Source organism: Dipodomys merriami, unplaced genomic scaffold (assembly GCF_024711535.1).
Source record: "Dipodomys merriami isolate MVZ:Mamm:240054 unplaced genomic scaffold, mDipMer1.0.p SCAF_62, whole genome shotgun sequence".
NCBI classification, from domain to species: domain Eukaryota; kingdom Metazoa; phylum Chordata; class Mammalia; order Rodentia; family Heteromyidae; genus Dipodomys; species Dipodomys merriami.
In genome coordinates, this window is record NW_027206202.1 from 2,067,962 (window position 1) to 2,084,148 (window position 16,187).

General features: G+C 49.9%; 1 protein-coding gene across 1 annotated transcript; it reads right to left on the minus strand.

Moving 5' to 3' along the window:
• Positions 1-2,198: 2,198 nt before the first annotated feature.
• LOC138815023 (elongation factor Tu, mitochondrial) lies at positions 2,199-6,315 on the minus strand. The gene is made up of 10 exons (XM_070004252.1): positions 6,188-6,315; positions 5,900-6,094; positions 4,716-4,882; positions 4,396-4,500; positions 4,145-4,309; positions 3,885-4,017; positions 3,697-3,801; positions 3,428-3,579; positions 3,207-3,326; positions 2,199-2,549 (listed from the first exon to the last, which is right to left on the minus strand). Exons 1-10 carry the CDS (start codon positions 6,237-6,239, stop codon positions 2,376-2,378), a joined length of 1,368 nt encoding a protein of 455 aa, XP_069860353.1. The 5' UTR covers positions 6,240-6,315; the 3' UTR covers positions 2,199-2,375.
• Between the last annotated feature and the right edge of the window lie 9,872 nt (positions 6,316-16,187).

Consider the following 16,187-nt stretch of genomic DNA (forward strand, 5'->3'; position numbering starts at 1 on the left):
TTTGAACCGTGATCTTCAGATCTCAGCCTCCTGAGTAGCTAGAATTATAAGCGAGAGCCACTGGTGCCTGGCTTACACAGGTGTTTTTGTTTTGTTAGTCGTGGGGCTTGAACTCAGCTTGGGTACTGTCCCTGTTCTCTTTAGCTCAAGGCGAGCACTCTACCACTTGAGCCACAGCACCACATCCAGTTTTCTAGTGGTTTATTGGAGATCAGAGTCTCATGGACTTTCCTGCCCAGGCTGGCTTTGAACCAAGATCTTCAGATCTCAGTCTCTTGAGTAGCTAGGATTACAGGCATGAGCCACTGGCACCTGGCTATACAGGTGTTTTCAAGGGACAGGGGAATGTTCCTGGCTTGCTTATCCAGTAACATGGAAAGTGGGGCTGCTAAGCTATTTTCTTCTGGACCCATAGTCTGAGGGTGGACATAAGGGTTCCTTAATTGGGGAAGAATTTCCAGGATGTGAAGCTCTGGCACTTGGCAGGCATGTGGTCAGTTTATTAAGTGAAGGGGCTTTATGTGGGCGGGGTTGTAGTAAAAATACTTGATGGGGCTGGAGAGATTCCCAAGCGGGAGCTGCAGATGAAGGTGCCGGTAGGTGCTGCTGAGTAGTTCATCACTTTGGGGCAGGATCTCAAGTTGGAGGGAAATTCAGCCTTTACCAAGTCAGGAATCTTCCCCATGAAACTTCATCTTTGCCTTGACCACTTAGGAAGGTAAACCAAACCTGCCCTGCCATTGGGTGGCACTTTCCTCAGGTTCTCACATGCACCTTTTCTGCTCTCCCTCTACTGGAGAGTCCAATAGGGTTTTGTTTCACAAAGCAGCTCCCGGGCAGTTCTGGGTATGCCAGGACGCAGTCTCAAGGGCCACCCACTAATTCTTTGCTGAGTTGCCCTTGTTTATACTCGGCTAGCTTGTCTAGGTTCCTAAGTCTCAATATTTCACTCCCTGCATATTTGATAGTCTTTTTCTCAATCTTAGTAGATACTGAGAAAAATAGAACTTTCTCCCTCCCACCTGCCCCCCATGCTGAGGATGAAACCTCAGGCACACGGGGTAAATGCACCACAGCCGTGCTATACTACAACCCTGCCTTGAAACCAGGTGTCCTTATTCCTGTGCTTAGAAACGTGGCAATCACTTGTCAAGTCCACATTAGCACAACTTAATGGCTGAACTTAATGGCTGAAGGTGTGTGAGCAAGTACTTGGGTGCCGAGTTGAGAAATGAGCAGGGATCTAGACATGAACTAGTAGGGACTACTGGAGAGGAGAAATGAGTAGTTATATTGCTGCTGTAACTGTTGTTGGTCATGGGGCCTGAACTCGGCCTGGGCGCTGTCCCTCTGCTCTTCAGCTGAAGACTAACGCTCTACCACTTGAGCCATAGCCCCACTTCCAGCTTTTTCTGCTTAAGTGGTGCTGAAGAATTGAACCCAGGGCCTCATGCATTCAAGGCAAGCATCTACCACTGAGCCACCTTCCCAGCCCCTGCTATAACTTTTTAAAAATTTCTATCTCCCAGCCCCTGCTATAACTTTTTAAAAATTTCTATCTCCCAGCCCCTGCTATAACTTTTTAAAAATTTCTATCTTTTGTCAGTCATGGGAGCTGAACTCCCCTTGGGCACCATCCCTCAGCTCTTCAGCTCAAGGCCAGCATTCTACCACTAGAGCCACAGCACCACTTCTGGCTTTTTTCTACTTACGTGGTGCTGAAGAATCGAACCCAGGACCTCATCCATGTGAGGCAAGCACTCTACCACTGAGCCAACTTCCCAGCCCCTGCTGTAACATTTTGTGAGGCAATCACACATAACTACTGGACTAGGCTCCTTCAAGCTGCCCTTGCATTGAGGATAGCAGAGAACAAACTTTTTCAGCCTGTACCACAAATGGATTGCTGGGTGCTAGTGGTTCACACCTGTAAGCTACTCAGGAGGCTGAGATCTGAGGAGTCAAAGCCAACCTGGGCAGGAAAATCCATGAGACTTCTCTCCAATTAGCCACCAGAAAACTGGAAGTGGCACTGTGGTAGAGCGCTCACCTTAAGCTGAAGAGCTGAGGGACAGCACCCAGGCTGAGTAAAACCCCATGACCCACAAATAAGTAAGTAAATTCCATTACCACAGTTTGAGGTTCTCACCAGCTCCATTCTGTCCAATTTACACAAAGGACACAAGACAACAACCAGCTTACTATTCACAGAACAGTTTATTGGCCCACCTCCCGTGGCAGGCCACCCCTTGTGACCAGGGGAAGTGTCCGTCTAGCTGCACTCTGGGGTTGCAGCCCATGCCACATGGGCATCGGAAAAGGGAGAAACTGGCCAGGGTTGCCTAAACTCAAGCAGCCTGAGCACAAGTCCAGCCTCAACTCCACTTGATGCTCTTGTCTTCATCGGTCATAGGTTTTGTTTCAGTGACAAGGCCAGTGCCAATAGTCTTGTTGCCATCCCGGAGGGTGAAACGCTGGCCTTTCTCCAAGATCATGGGCTGACGCAAGATTAGGGTGAGCTTCAGGTCCTCTCCAGGCATGGCAAGCTCCTGGAGGGGAGAGAAGACCCAGCAAAACCATCAGGTGCTAGCATTCTACCCAGATGCCATGAGCAAGGGAAAAGGAAAATGCAGCAGGGTGTTGATTCTGTCTGGGGACAGCATCATCCACCCCAGCCACCAGGTACATGCAGACAGCACATTCAAAGAATGGGAACACTGGGTTGGGATCTAGCTTAGTGGTAAAGCACTTGCCTGGCAAGTGCAACGTCTTGGGTTTGATCCCCAGTATAAAAAAAAAAAAAAAAAAAGGAATGGAACAGTGATAAGTGCTTCTAAGATACATTCTTGTGGAAAGCTTGAGAAATTTTAGGCCAACTTCTGAACCGTCATCACGTTCAATGAAACTCAACAGGACACTCATGACTTTTATATCCAAACTTTCCTAAGGAATATTTCTACAGAAAAATACTGGTATAGCTAGCTAAGCCTCCCACCCTCACTGGTGCCTAGTGCATGCTGGCTAAAGACCCAATCTCCCAACCCCACTGGTCAAAAGCCTGCCTTCTACCAAGTCTACCTCCACTGGTAGCAGCTAGCCTCGCCACACTCAATGAGAGAACGAACCACTTGGGAGATAACATCTTTGGGTTGAGCTCCTCTGGAGAACACGTCTCTGCCCCTTCACTTTCCCTCAACCCATCGTACCTTCCCAGGAGGCAAGATGACACGACAGGCCATGTCCCAAGTCAGGGAGAACATGACAGGCATGAAGTGGGACACAAAGGGCTTGTGGCGGCCACCTTCCTCCTTGTTGAGGATGTACACCTGGAGGAGAGGAGCAATGAGAGAAGAGCAGAGCTTGGCTCGCAGCCCTTCCCGGAAGACAGCCAGGCTCAGCCCTCCCCATCAGCCTCCGAAGCCCTCACCTGTGCCTCCACCTTCTGGTGGGGCTGGATGGAACCTGGCTTGACCATTACCAGGCCACGCCTCAGGTCCTCTCGCTTCAACCCTCGGACCAGGGCCCCAAGGTTATCCCCTGCCTCTGCCCTCTCCAGGCTCTTGTGGAACATCTCGATGCCTAGGAGGGGAGGGAAAAAGGAAGGAGACATGAAGTGGAGGCAGAGGGAAGGCACAAGGATCGACATGGGGAAAGGTGATCCCGAAGCCAGCCTCTGGGTCCCAAGGCTTCCTATACCTGTCACCACAGTACGAATGTTCTTGCTGTGTCCCAGGAGCTCACATTCATCTCCCTTCTTCAGAATGCCACGCTCCAATGTACCTGTCACCACTGTGCCCCGGCCTGCAAGGAAGGAAGCAGGACAGGACACTAGGAACCCTGCCTAGGCTGTGCTATGGGGAGGGATGAGAAGAAGCAGTTCTCACCAGGGATAGAGTAAACAGATTCCACAGGCAACAGGAAAGGCTTCTCTAGGTCCCGGGTGGGCACTGGGATGTAAGTGTCCACAGCATCCAGCAGCTTCTGCACGGACTTCACTCCTAGCTCAGGGTCACGTTGCTGTTGGGAGAAAACGTCAGGACTCTGAAATCTCCACTGTGCTCCTAGTGTGCAGACACGAAGCACAGCTGTGGATGCCCATCTGCCCTCCCACTATCAGCAGCAGTCCTGCCAACTTTGCCTTCACCTCAAGGGCACAGAGAGCAGAGCCTACGATGACTGGGGTCTCCTCCCCTTTGTAGCCAAACTCGGTGAGCAGTTCCCGGATCTCCAGCTCCACAAGCTCCACCATCTCAGAGTCCTGCACTGCATCTGCCTTGTTCACGTACACCACAATATGCTCTACTCCTATCTATTGGAGGGAGAGAGGTAGAGATGGTGTCTAAGAGTCATGCAGCTCCTCAGCCTTCCTTTCCACCCCCACCAAGGCTCTCATACCTGTTTGGCCAGTAGTAAGTGCTCTCGGGTCTGGGGCATGGGGCCATCATTTGCTGCCACTACCAAGATGCAGCCATCCAAGGGTGCAGTGCCTGTGATCATATTCTGAGAAGGGGAGGAAAGAGCCCTAGCTTAATAACCTCCTCAGCTCAGTATCTACCTAGTTAACTAGAGGAACCGTTAAACACTAACACTGAGGCCCATTTTGGCCACAGCTACAAGTCCTTGATCTCATGTCTAGCCATCTCATCACCCTCCCCCCCCCCCCGAATTACTCTTGACCCATAGCAGGTTCTGTACCTGTTCCCAGCAACCCTCACCTTAACATAATCTGCATGGCCTGGGCAGTCTGTGTGGGCATAATGGCGGGTAGCAGTGCTATACTCCACGTGGGCAGCGTTGATGGTGATGCCCCGAGCTCTCTCTTCTGGGGCATTGTCAATCTCCTCATACTTCTTGAACTTAGCCCCACCTCCCTCTGCTAGAACTAAGGGAGGGAAGAAAACACACCTCTCAGGTCCTGACCAGAGGTAGAGGCGGGGTTCAGGCCACACCCCTAGGTCCCACTAGTGATGTAAAAGGAAAAAAGTTGAAAAGCCTCTCTCTAAAATCTCTTAGCTTCCGGGCTAGGAAGGTGGCTCAGTGGTAAGACGCTTGCCTTGCATGCCCTGAGGCCCTGGGTTCAATTCCTCAGCACCACATAAGCAAAAAGAAAAAAGCAGGAAGTGGTGTTGTGGCTCAAGTGGTAGAGCGCTGGCCTTGAGCTGAAGAGCTGAGGGACAGCGCCCAGTCTGAGTTCAGGCCCCACGACCGGACCCCCCCCCCCCCCCAAAAAAATCTCTTGGCTTCCAAGAGATAGTTTAGGGTCAGAAAGAATTATCACAGAACTGGAGGTGTGGCTCAAATGGTAGAGTGCCAGCCTTGAGTGAAATAGCCAAGCAAGGGCACAAGTCCTTGAGTTCAAACCTAGTTTTGCCCCTGACATGTGTGCGTGTGCACGCACACGCATACACACACACACACACACACACACACACACACAATTATCAGGTCTGGAGCTAGAAATGCGGCCCAAGTAGTAAAGCACCTGCAAGGTCCTGATTTCAAATCCCAGTACCGGAGCTGGAAGTGAGGTACTTCAAGTGGCAAAATGCCAGCCTAGAAAGCTCTGGACTCTTTTTGAAGTTGAAAGCCTATTGCTGTCCCTCCTCCCCTCCAAATTAAGCCCCGGTAAGGGGCGGGGGGGGGGTGTTCAGAGGGTCTTAAGGGCCTGCCCAAGAGGCCTCCCCGAGGAAGCCATTTAAGGGTCTCCCAGTGTATGCATAACAGGAAGAATCTGTCTCCAGCATCTTCGGAATCGCCCCGGTCCCCCAAGCGCCCCGCCTCCTGGGACCACTCGGAACGTCCCCAGCATTCCGCCGGCCCCGCCCCCGGGAGCCTCCCGCGCCCCCCCCCCCGGCCCGGGCTCCCGCGGCGCTAGGGGCGTGGCCGGACCGTCGCTCACTTTTGGTGATGGCGGCGGTCAGTGTGGTCTTGCCGTGGTCCACATGGCCGATGGTGCCCACGTTCACGTGAGGCTTGTCGCGCACGTAGGCCTTCTTGGCTTCCACCGCCAGGCCCCGACACAGGAGGGGCCAGGCCGGGGTCCTCAGCGGCCGCAGCAGCCCGTGCAGCAACGGGGTGGGACTGGCGCAGAGACCTGCCGGGACAGAGGCGCGGCGTTAGAGCGCGGGCTGGAGCTCGGCTGCCCGCCATTGTCCTCCAGGTACCTCCGGGCCACCATCTCTCTCACCGCTAAAGCGGGGCGTCGCGCGCAGCAGAGTGGCGGCCGCCATGGTGGCCATTCTCGGCCCCGGGACCCGAGTACTGGATACCGGGCGCCCGCGCGTGCGACAGAGGAAGGGCACCTGGGGATGGAAGGCAACTTCCGGCGGAAGTCGTCCTGGAGGGTGACACTGGGTCACTCTAGCCTGGGATTTCTATGGTCGTGTCCACTGACTTCCGGGTGCGGAGCGGAAGAGGCTGGTGCTGAGGCCTCGTGGGCGGGGCAGGCGGCCACGTTTCCGCCTTCGCCGCGGCTTCTGGGGGCTCGGAGGGTCCGTCACGTAGTCCGCCGCCGGGACCGTCCCTCGCACGGCGCATCACGGGCACGTAGGGGAGGTCCTGGCCTCGGGGCGGCGGGTCCGCCGGCAGCGCGGGTTGTTCGGGATCGTCTGTGGAGGATCTGGCCGAGAGAGAGGCCTCGGGCCGCCCCTGAGCCGCAGCCCGAGGTAGGCCCGGGCCCTGGATGCCTTCCAGTGGGCCCTCGTGCGAGCGGCGTCTCCTCGCGAAGCCTGTGCCTGTACCGGTGTAAAGTGGATTGCTACTCAGAAGGAGATCCGGCGTCTGAGCGGGCGTGCACTCGGGCAGGAGTCAGGGATGGGGTTCTAGGACTTCTCGTCAGCCGTCAAACTCATCCTCCTCGCCCTTGCGGGGACCCCCGGCTGTCTGACTTCAGAGTCAGCCCCTGGGCCCGCTCTGTGCCCCCCTCCCCAGAACCCTTCTGCAGCCCAAACAGCAGTTCCTGTTGAATTCCTCACCCATTTAATTATGCAGATACAGAAAATTTAAAGGGCAGCCCGTGCCTTTTAATCTTGCTCTATCCCCAGCACCTAACAGGGTTGGGCGTGCAGTGAGTGCCAATAATGACCTTTATAACTTTCACACATCTCTTATCACAGCTTCCTGATCTGATCATAGCAGCTGCTCAATTCTAAAACTGACTTCCTCCGACTCATTTAACTCTGTTGGAGCTGGGGCTGGATGCCAGTGCCTGTAATCCTAGCTACTCTGGAGGTTGAGATCTGAGGATCAACATTCAAAAACTAACCTGAGCAGAAACGTTCGTGAGACTCTTACCTCCAATTAGCTAGCAGAAAGCTGGAAGTGGGACTGTGGCTCAATTAGAGCACCAACTTAGAGTGAAAAAGCTAAAGAACAGTCAGTTCCCAGGCCGAGTTCAAGTCCCAGGACCAGTACAGGAAAGAAATAAAAGGAGAAAAGGAAAGAAGAAAGTGTTTATCCATATACTGTAGGTTCTTGTTCCTTCCCTAGAGATGATCGTTTAGTGAGCTAGGGACAGTCATGGAAACGAAATATAATACATTATTCTAAGACTCGAAGGAGCAGGTATGATGGTATAAGCATGTAAATCCAGCACTCAGGAGGCTGAGGCAGAAGGGTGGGCAACCTAAGCCACATAGGCATGATCCATGTGTTTTTTGTTTGGTTTGGTCAGTTGTAAGGCTTGAACTCTGGGCCTGAGCACTGTACCTGACAAGACTAGTGCTTCTACCACTTGAGCCACAACTCCACATCTGGTTTTCTGGTGGTTAATTGAAGAGTCTCACAGCTGTTCCTGCTCAGGCTGGCTTTGAACTGTGATCCTCAGATCTTAGCCTCCTGAGTAGCTAGGATTACAGGTATGAGCCACCAGTGCCCAGCGACCATGTATTTTTTTGATACATGCTTTTGCAAATCTAAACACTCCCAAGGAGTTGGGAAGATTCTTATGTGTCAGGCATTAGTTGTAAGAGGAGTGTTCCCAATGCTTACCTGTGGTAGGATCTATTATTTCCCCCATTTTACAGCTAAGAAAATTGAGTGTAAGGGTGGTTAAGCCCCCAAGTGTGCATCTCAGCACTACACTATAATTTTTGCATGTGTGTGGTGCTAAAGATTGAACCTTGTAAAAAGCCGGGCGCTGGTGGCTCACGCCTGTAATCCTAGCTACTCAGGAGGCTGAGATCTGAGGATCGCGGTTCAAAGCCAGCCCGGGCAGGAGAGACCGTGAGACTCCTATCTCCAATAAACCACCAGAAAACCGGAAGTGGCGCTGTAGCTCAAGTGGTAGAGTGCTCGCCTTGAGCTGAAGAGCTGAGGGACAGCGCCCAGGCCCAGAGTTCAAGCCCCACGACCGACAAAAAAAAAAAAAAAAAAAAAAAGATTGAACCTTGTGCATGCTAGGCATACATTCTACCATGGAGCCACAGCTTGTGCTGTAATTTAACGATCATGTTATTGCTCAGGTAAAGTGGAAGGTTTGCCAAGACTCCTTCAACCCATCAGTTCTGCTTAGTAAGGGCTGATAAAGTATAAAAACATTCTCTTTGCTTCTATGTTGGACCTTTGTCACTCCAGTCCTGGTGATGTGATCACCTGCAATCCTAGTACTTAGGAGTTGAAGGCAGAAAGATTCTGCGTTCAACTCTACACAATAAGATCCCTATCTCCAAAAGAAAAAAAAAAAAAAAGATGGGAGTTTTCCAGGGTGGTATTTGAAGTAATGCTATCCACGTTAGTGATAGTGTGTTTATTTTTGTATATATCAATTTGGAAGGGGAAAAACAAAACTGGATAAGCAAATGTCAGTTTAAAAAATGAGTAAGCTTATGGTGCCAGTAGGACATACCTGTAATCTTGGCTACTTGGGAGGATGAGAATTAGGAGGTTATCATAGTTGGAGGCTAGTCCCAGCAGAGAAATCTTGGAGGCATCATCTCAAAAGAAGGACACTAGGTGGTAGTGGACATTGGTCATCTCAAGCCTAACTAGGGCTGATGTGTGCCCAGGCAAGAAGTGAGACCCTATATGACAAATAACTAGCACCAAAAATTGGCTGGATGTCTCAAGAGATAGAATTCCAGGGTAGCAGGTGCTAGGTCCTGAGTTCAAATCCCAGAACCACCAAAAGGAGAAAGATTGATTTTGATCATTCTCATCCTAAAGATGACTCCCTTTCAGTATATGGATGGTATTAATTTCCTAGTAAACTTTCCTGTCACTAAAAAATCAAAACAAAAACATGACAACACATAAAGCTGGGCACCAGTGGTTCATAGTTAGGCTGAGGGAGGTCTGAGTATCACAAGTTAAGGCCAGCTCAGGCAGACAAATCCAAGAATCTCTGTCCCCAGTTAACCAGCAGAAAACTAGGACTGGAGACACAGCTGAAGTGGCAGAGCACTAGCCTTGAGCAGAAAAAGCTGAGCCAGAGCACAGGGTCTTAGAATCAATACTTAATGCTGGCACGTGCAGGCACACACGCGTGCGTGCACACACACACACACACAATAAAACAACGGCAGGATTTAGACTCGTGTAACAGCTATTGCTAATGTACTAAAGTCACTTACGTATTAAGTAGTTTCCACTTCCCCCACCCTCAGTGCCTCAACATGGTATGTCTCACGGGAGCACCTTGGTTCACATGGCAATGTTCTGGGAAAGGGGAGGCAGAGAGACCCAATTGTAACTTTGACACAGAGGCTTGCCTCAGGTGTAGAAAATCTCTTACAAAAAATGTCTGGGTGCTGGTGGCTCACACCTGTAATCCTAGCTACTCAGGAGGCTGAGATCTGAGGATCTTGGTTCAAAGCCCGCCTGGGCAGAAAAGTCCATGACACTCATATCACCAGTAAATTGCTCAGAAAGAGACAGAAGTGGTGCGTGGCTCAAGTGGTAGAGCACTAGCCTTGCACAAAAGAAGCTGAGGGACAGTGCCTAAGCCCTGAGTTCAAGCCCCAGGACTGGCAAAAAAAAAAAAAGAAAACGTCTGGCCATATCTGTAACAGTGACAGTGGGACAAGCATAGGATGTGTTGGTGGAAAGGTTTTCTTAGTTGGTATACCTATGGGTGAAATTTAAATTGGATAGGTTCGGAGGTACTGGGACCTGAAAAGCTGGGCACCTATGAAAACATTGGTGAGCTAAGGCTGACTGCTGTAGAAAACCATCTGTGTATAAGGTGGAGGTGAAAGTGTAGTAACAAGCCTGGTGCTAGGCTCACGCCTGTAATCCTGGCTACTCAAGAAGCTGAGATCTGAGGATCTCGGTTCAAAGCCAGCCCAGGCAGGAAAGTCAGTGACACTCTTTATCTCCAATTAACCACCAGTGGTGCTGTGGTTCAAGTAGTAGAGTGCTAGCCTTGAGCTGAAGGATGTACAGACAGCACCCAAGCCCAGAGTTCAAACTCCATCACTGACCAAAAAAAAAAAAAGCAAAAAGAAGGTGTAGTAACAGAGGAAGTTGAAAATAATTGTGACTGTGTATGAAGTGGTGCATACTTTTAGTCCCAGCCCTTGGCAGGCTTAGGCAAGAGGAGTTCCAGACTAGCCTGGGCTACCTAATGAGACTGTCTCTAAAAAAGTAAAATGAAAACAAAGTAAAATCAAAACAAAAACAATTGTAACTTCAGAAGGCTGAGTTTGCTTGGAAGAAGGAATTTTTCCTTCAAACATCTTTTATCTTCTTAGATTGTGTGTGTGTGTGTGTGTGTGTGTGTGTGTGTGTGTGTGTGTGTGTGTGTGTGTGTGTGTGTGTGTGTGTGTGTGTGTGCATGCGCGCGCCCACCTGTCTTGGGGCTTGAAGTCAAGGCCTGGGTTCTGACCCTGAGCTTTTGTGCTCAAGCACTCTACCACTTGAGTCACAGCTCTACTTTAGGTTTTTTTGGTGGTTAATTGGAGAGTAGAGTCACATGAACTTTACTGCCAGGGTTGACTTTGAACTGCAATGATCACATCTCAGCCTCCTGAGTAACTAGGAGCCTGGCCTTATCTTGGTTTTTGGAGCTAGTCTCCTAGGCTATGTAGGGCTCCTCCCTCAACCTCCCAAGTGCTGAGATTACAGGCTGAGATCACCACACCCTGCTTTCAAACTGATTTTATATAATTACAGCTAAAGAAAAGTCCTTTGTGCAGATGCTTGAACTCCTTTTGAAATATGTTCTTGAAATCGAATGGTTGCCTGCATGCCAGCTGTCCATTTCTTCTGCTGTGTGGCAGAAGCTTAGCTCTTACAGAAGTGTTCCCATCTCTGCTGGCAGGGTCCTGATTTTGCTTGGGGTGGATTATGTCTAGTTCAGTTCTGGTGATTTTCTTGCCAAGGATTTGTTCAGCTATAGGTGTGTACTTTAGGGGGCCAGTGATTGGAAAGGGACCTACTTGGGGACACTGCCAAGAAAGGATTGCTTAAGGAGACCCGAAGAAATGGAGCTCTTACTGACTATGGATGGGGAAGTGGAAAGGGCCATTTTGCTGCTTGAAGAAGAGCCTTTCCTGAAATAGGGTATTGGTGGCTCATACCTGTAATTGTAGCTACTCAGGAAGTAGCATATGAAAGACTCCCATCTCAACTGAAAAAGGCCAAGTGTGGTGGTTTGCATCTTCCATCCCTGCAATGGCAGGAAGCATAAATAGGTGGATCACAGTCCAAGCCGACTTGGGCAAAAAGTAAGACTCTATTGTGAGAACCAGAGGGATGGGAAGTCCTGCTCCAGGCTGATGTCACTGCCACATACCCAGGCCACTGGGGGGAGGCGAGGAATTAAAGGGCAGCTTGAGGGCAGAGCACCTGGAGATATATATATGCTGGGTGTTCCAGAGAGGGGTGGGAGAGAAGGAGACACAAGAGGCCACAAGAGACATACCTCCTGGAATAGGCAATGCCCAAGCTCTCCTCAGGTTTGAGGAGAGCCCCAACTGGCAGAGAGGCTCCAGGGAGCCCAGGCCAGTGGAGAGGCCTGTGGAAAGGCCAACTCAGGGTGGAGAGCCCTGCACAGAGATGAGAGGCCTGCAGAAAGGGCTGAGAGGCTTGCAGAGAGGCCTGCACAGAGATCAGTGAAGAGCCAAGAGGCCTGTGGAGATCGGAGAAGCCTGTGGAGAAACACAGAGACCTGTGGAGAGCAGAGAGGCTTGAGGGGAAGTAGAGAGGCCCGCAGAGAGGCCTGAAGAGATTGGAGAGGCCTGTGGAGAGCAAAGAGACCTGTGCAGAGGCCTGTGGAGAGCAGAGAGGCCTGAGAAGAGGCAGAAAGACCCACAGAGAGTGGAGAGGCCTGCAGAGATTGGAGAGGCCTGTGAGAGGCCTGTGGAGAGCGAAGAGACCTGTGCAGAGGCCTGTGGAGAGCAGAGAGGCCTGAGAAGAGGCAGAAAGACCCACAGAGAGTGGAGAGGTGTGCAGAAGGCATGCAGAGATCGGAGAGGCCTGAGGAGAGTAGGAAGGCCCACAAAGAATGGAAGGCCTGTGGAAAGGAGGAAAAAGGAAAAAACCTTGCCCCCTTGGAGGTTGCAGCTGCTTCTAGTTCTGAGGTAACCTAGGACAGGGTTGCAGACCAACTAATAAAAATCCTTGTCACCTTTAACTGGACCTCTGGATTTTCTCACTCACAGGTCATTACACTATCTCAGAAATAACCAGAACAGAGAGAGCTGGATGTGTGACTCAAGCAATGAAGCACCAGCCTAGCAAGTTCAAGGCCCTGATTTCAAAGCCTATATACAGAGCTGGGAAGAGTGCTTGCCTTTCATGCATGAGGCATGCATGAGGCTCTGGGTTTGATTCCTCAGCACCATATAAGCAGAAAAAGCCAGAAATTGCACTGTGGTTCAAGTGGTAGAGCGCTAGCCTTGAGCTGAAGAGCCGAGGGACAGCATCCAAGCCCCAAGTTCAGGCCCCTGACCAACAAAAACAAAAACAAAAAAAACTACATATACGCATACTTATTTTGTATGTACATGTATATATGTGTGTGTGTATGTGCATGTATATGTGTGTATATAGCATATATATGTATATAATCCCTCAAAGACTAAATGGATTTTTGTCAGCAGTGGGGCTTGAACTCAGGGCTTAGGAGCTGTTTCTGAGCTCTTTTGCTCAAGGCTAGTGCTACACCTCTTTTTTTTTTTTTTTTTGGTCGGTCGTGGGGCTTGAACTCTGGGCCTGCGCGCTGTCCCTCAGCTCTTCAGCTCAAGGCGAGCGCTCTACCACTTGAGCTACAGCGCCACTTCCGGTTTTCTGGTGGTTTATTGGAGATAGGAGTCTCACGGTCTCTCCTGCCCGGGCTGGCTTTGAACCGCGATCCTCAGATCTCAGCCTCCTGAGTAGCTAGGATTACAGGTGTGAGCCACCAGCGCCCGGCTGCTACACCTCTTTGAGCCACAATTCCACTTCAGATTTTCTGGTGGTTAACTGGAAATAAGAGTATCAGGGCCTTTCCTGCCTGGGCTAGCTTTGAACTAAGACTCTCGGTTCTCAGCCTCCTGAGTAGCTGCAATTACAGGTGCCTAAAACATTTCAAGATTCTTTTCTCTGTCAGGTCTTGCAGATGTTCTTCCTCTCCCGGCAGTTCTCTCCCTGCAGCTTTCCATATGGCTCGATCTTAATCTGGGATCACCTCGGGTGTCGGTGTCTCCTCTTCCATCTACAATAGCCCTGGGTCCCTTCTTATCACTTGTCATCTGACTTCATAGCATCTAATGTACAGAATTATCTTAAGGTTGCTTATTTTTGTTTTTGTTTTCTTGTCTCATCAGCTTATGACAATAACTTGATTTTTACTCTTTTTTTTTTTCCAGTCCTGTGGCTTGAACTCAGGGCCTCGGCACTATTCTTGAGCTTTTTGCTCAAGGCTAGTGCTCTACCAATTGAGTCACAGCACTACTTCCAGCCTTTTCTGTTTGTGTGGTACTAAGGAATCAAACCCAGGACTTCATGCATGCAAGGCAAGCAGTCTACCACTGAGCCACATTCCCAGGCCCAGAGTTTAAGCCCCACAACGGACCAAAAAAGAAAAAACCACCAGAAGTGGTGCTGTTGCTCTAAATGGTAGAGTGGTAGCCTTGAGTAAAAATGCTCAGGTAGCACACAGGCCCTGAGTTCAAGCCCTAGTATTACCCCCCCCCCTCCAGAATTGTTGAAGGGAATAAGTATAATCATGTTATATACATCTATGAAGAATGTCAAAGTCAGATGTTATGACACAGATGTAATCCCAACACTCAGGATGCTGAGGCAGGAGCATTGTAAGTTCCAGCCCAGCCTGAGCTACAAAATGAGCCGGGTGCCGGTGGCTCACGCCTGTAATCCTAGCTACTCAGGAGGCTGAGATCTGAGGATAGCGGTTCAAAGCCAGCCCTGGCAGGAAAGTCCGTGAGACTCTTATCTCCAATAAACCACTCAGAAAACCGGAAGTGGCACTGTGGGTCAAGTGGTAGAGCACTTGCTTTGAGTGAAGAGTGCACAGACACCGTTCAGGCCCAGAGTTCAAGCCCCACAACCCACAAAAAAAAAAAAATAGATAAAACAATAACAAAATGTTACAATGAAACCTATTGTGTTGTGCAATTAATATATACTAATAAAGTTTTTTTAAGAGTGTTAAAAATGAGTTGTAATTGAGTGCCTTGGTTTTATTGTCTGTAACTGGGTATGTAAGTTATAGAACCTCTCTGTAAGAGCTCTTTTATCCCTCAAATTTTGAAAAGGAGTGTGTGTAGGACACAGTGTCATTGGAATGAGCTCTCTAGGAGCAGTTTCCACAGCATTATTGTTTTTGTCAGTCCTGGGTGTCAAGAGTGTAGGTGCTGTTCCTGAGCTCTTTTGTTCAAGGCTAGCTCTATACCACTTTGAACTACAGTCCCACTTCTCCCTGAACTCTTCTGCTCAAGGCTAACATGCTACTACTTTGAGCCACAGCCCCCACTTCTGGTTTTCTGGTGGTTAATTGGAGAGAAGAGTCTCATGAACTTTTCTGCCTGAGCTGGGTTTGGACTGCAATCCTCAGATCCTCAGCTCTCAGCCTCCTGAGTAGCTAGGATTACAGGCGTGAGCCACTGGCGCCTGGCTGATATCCATGTTTTCTATAGGTGACACTAACAATGAATGCACAGCCAGTTCCTGTGGATCCTTGTATGCTGTGTACATGAATGTGTGTTGCCCATCTCCCCTCCCCCACATCCTGTACTCTCATATGTCCTAGTCTGGTATGTGGTTTCCAATAGTTAGGACTAATACTTTCTACTTTTCATTTCTATCCATGACTCCAGCCACTACTCATGTCTGATCACCAAACTGCCTTGTGCAGCGGACACTGCAAGGCCCATCTCAGCTGGGCAGCTTCATGTAGTTATACAAGGACACCACCTACACTAAGACTGTTTAGTCTACTTGTGGCTTAGCCACATTTCAAGTATTTAACTGCTACATGCAGCTAAATTCCTACACTACTGATTAATGCTGATGGAGACTAGTTCAGTCATCTCAGAAGGGGGGGAGGGGAAGTGGATGTATCTCAGTGGCACACAACACTTGTATGTGTGAGACATTAAGTTTGAACTCAGGACTCAATTTGGCTTGCTTGCTTGTTGCTCTATGACTTGAGCCACTCCTCCAGTCCAGATTTTTGCTAGTTTTCTTTTTTTGGGGGGGGGGTCTGGTTGTGGGGCCTGAACTCTGGTCCTGGGCACTGTCCCTCAGCTCATCAGCTCAAGGCTAGTGCTCTACCACTTGAGCCACAGGGCCACTTGTGGCTTTTTGCTTTTTGCTTATGTGGTGCTGAGGAAATGAACCCAGGGCCACATGCATGCGAAGCAAGTGCTCTACCACTGAGCTACCTTCCCAGCCCCTTTGCCAGTTATTTTTGTCTGAGTTCTTGATCCTCAAGACCTCAGCCTCCCAAATTGCTAGGATTTATTGGCTTGTTCGACACAGCACATTTAAACCTAACTTACCAATGGTCCCTTGCCCTCCTCTGTATTCCTCTACTGTCCTACCTAGATAGACCAAGAGTGTGTAATGTATGGCTTGGGGAGGCAGGGTAAGGTAGACTACAGGAGTAAGTCTCTCTAAACATCTTTCTCTGAAGTGGGAAGAAGGATGGACAAAGCTAGTAATGGGGACCTTAACAATTTGTGAGCTGATGTTTGGTTAGAGTTGAGGAGACTGGCTGGGCCAGATGTTGCTTTTTTTTCCTCTAA

What these genes read in the sequence shown, in the direction of transcription:
- LOC138815023 (XM_070004252.1), bottom strand. Translation starts at nt 6,239, where the DNA reads ATGGCCACCATGGCGGCCGCCACTCTGCTGCGCGCGACGCCCCGCTTT. An exon ending in CATTCGTACTGTGGTGACAG is followed by an intron (nt 3,580 to 3,696) that starts GTATAGGAAGCC and finishes CTCCCCTCCTAG; the next exon opens with GCATCGAGATGTTCCACAAG. An exon ending in ACCAGAAGGTGGAGGCACAG is followed by an intron (nt 3,327 to 3,427) that starts GTGAGGGCTTCG and finishes CCTCTCCTCCAG; the next exon opens with GTGTACATCCTCAACAAGGA.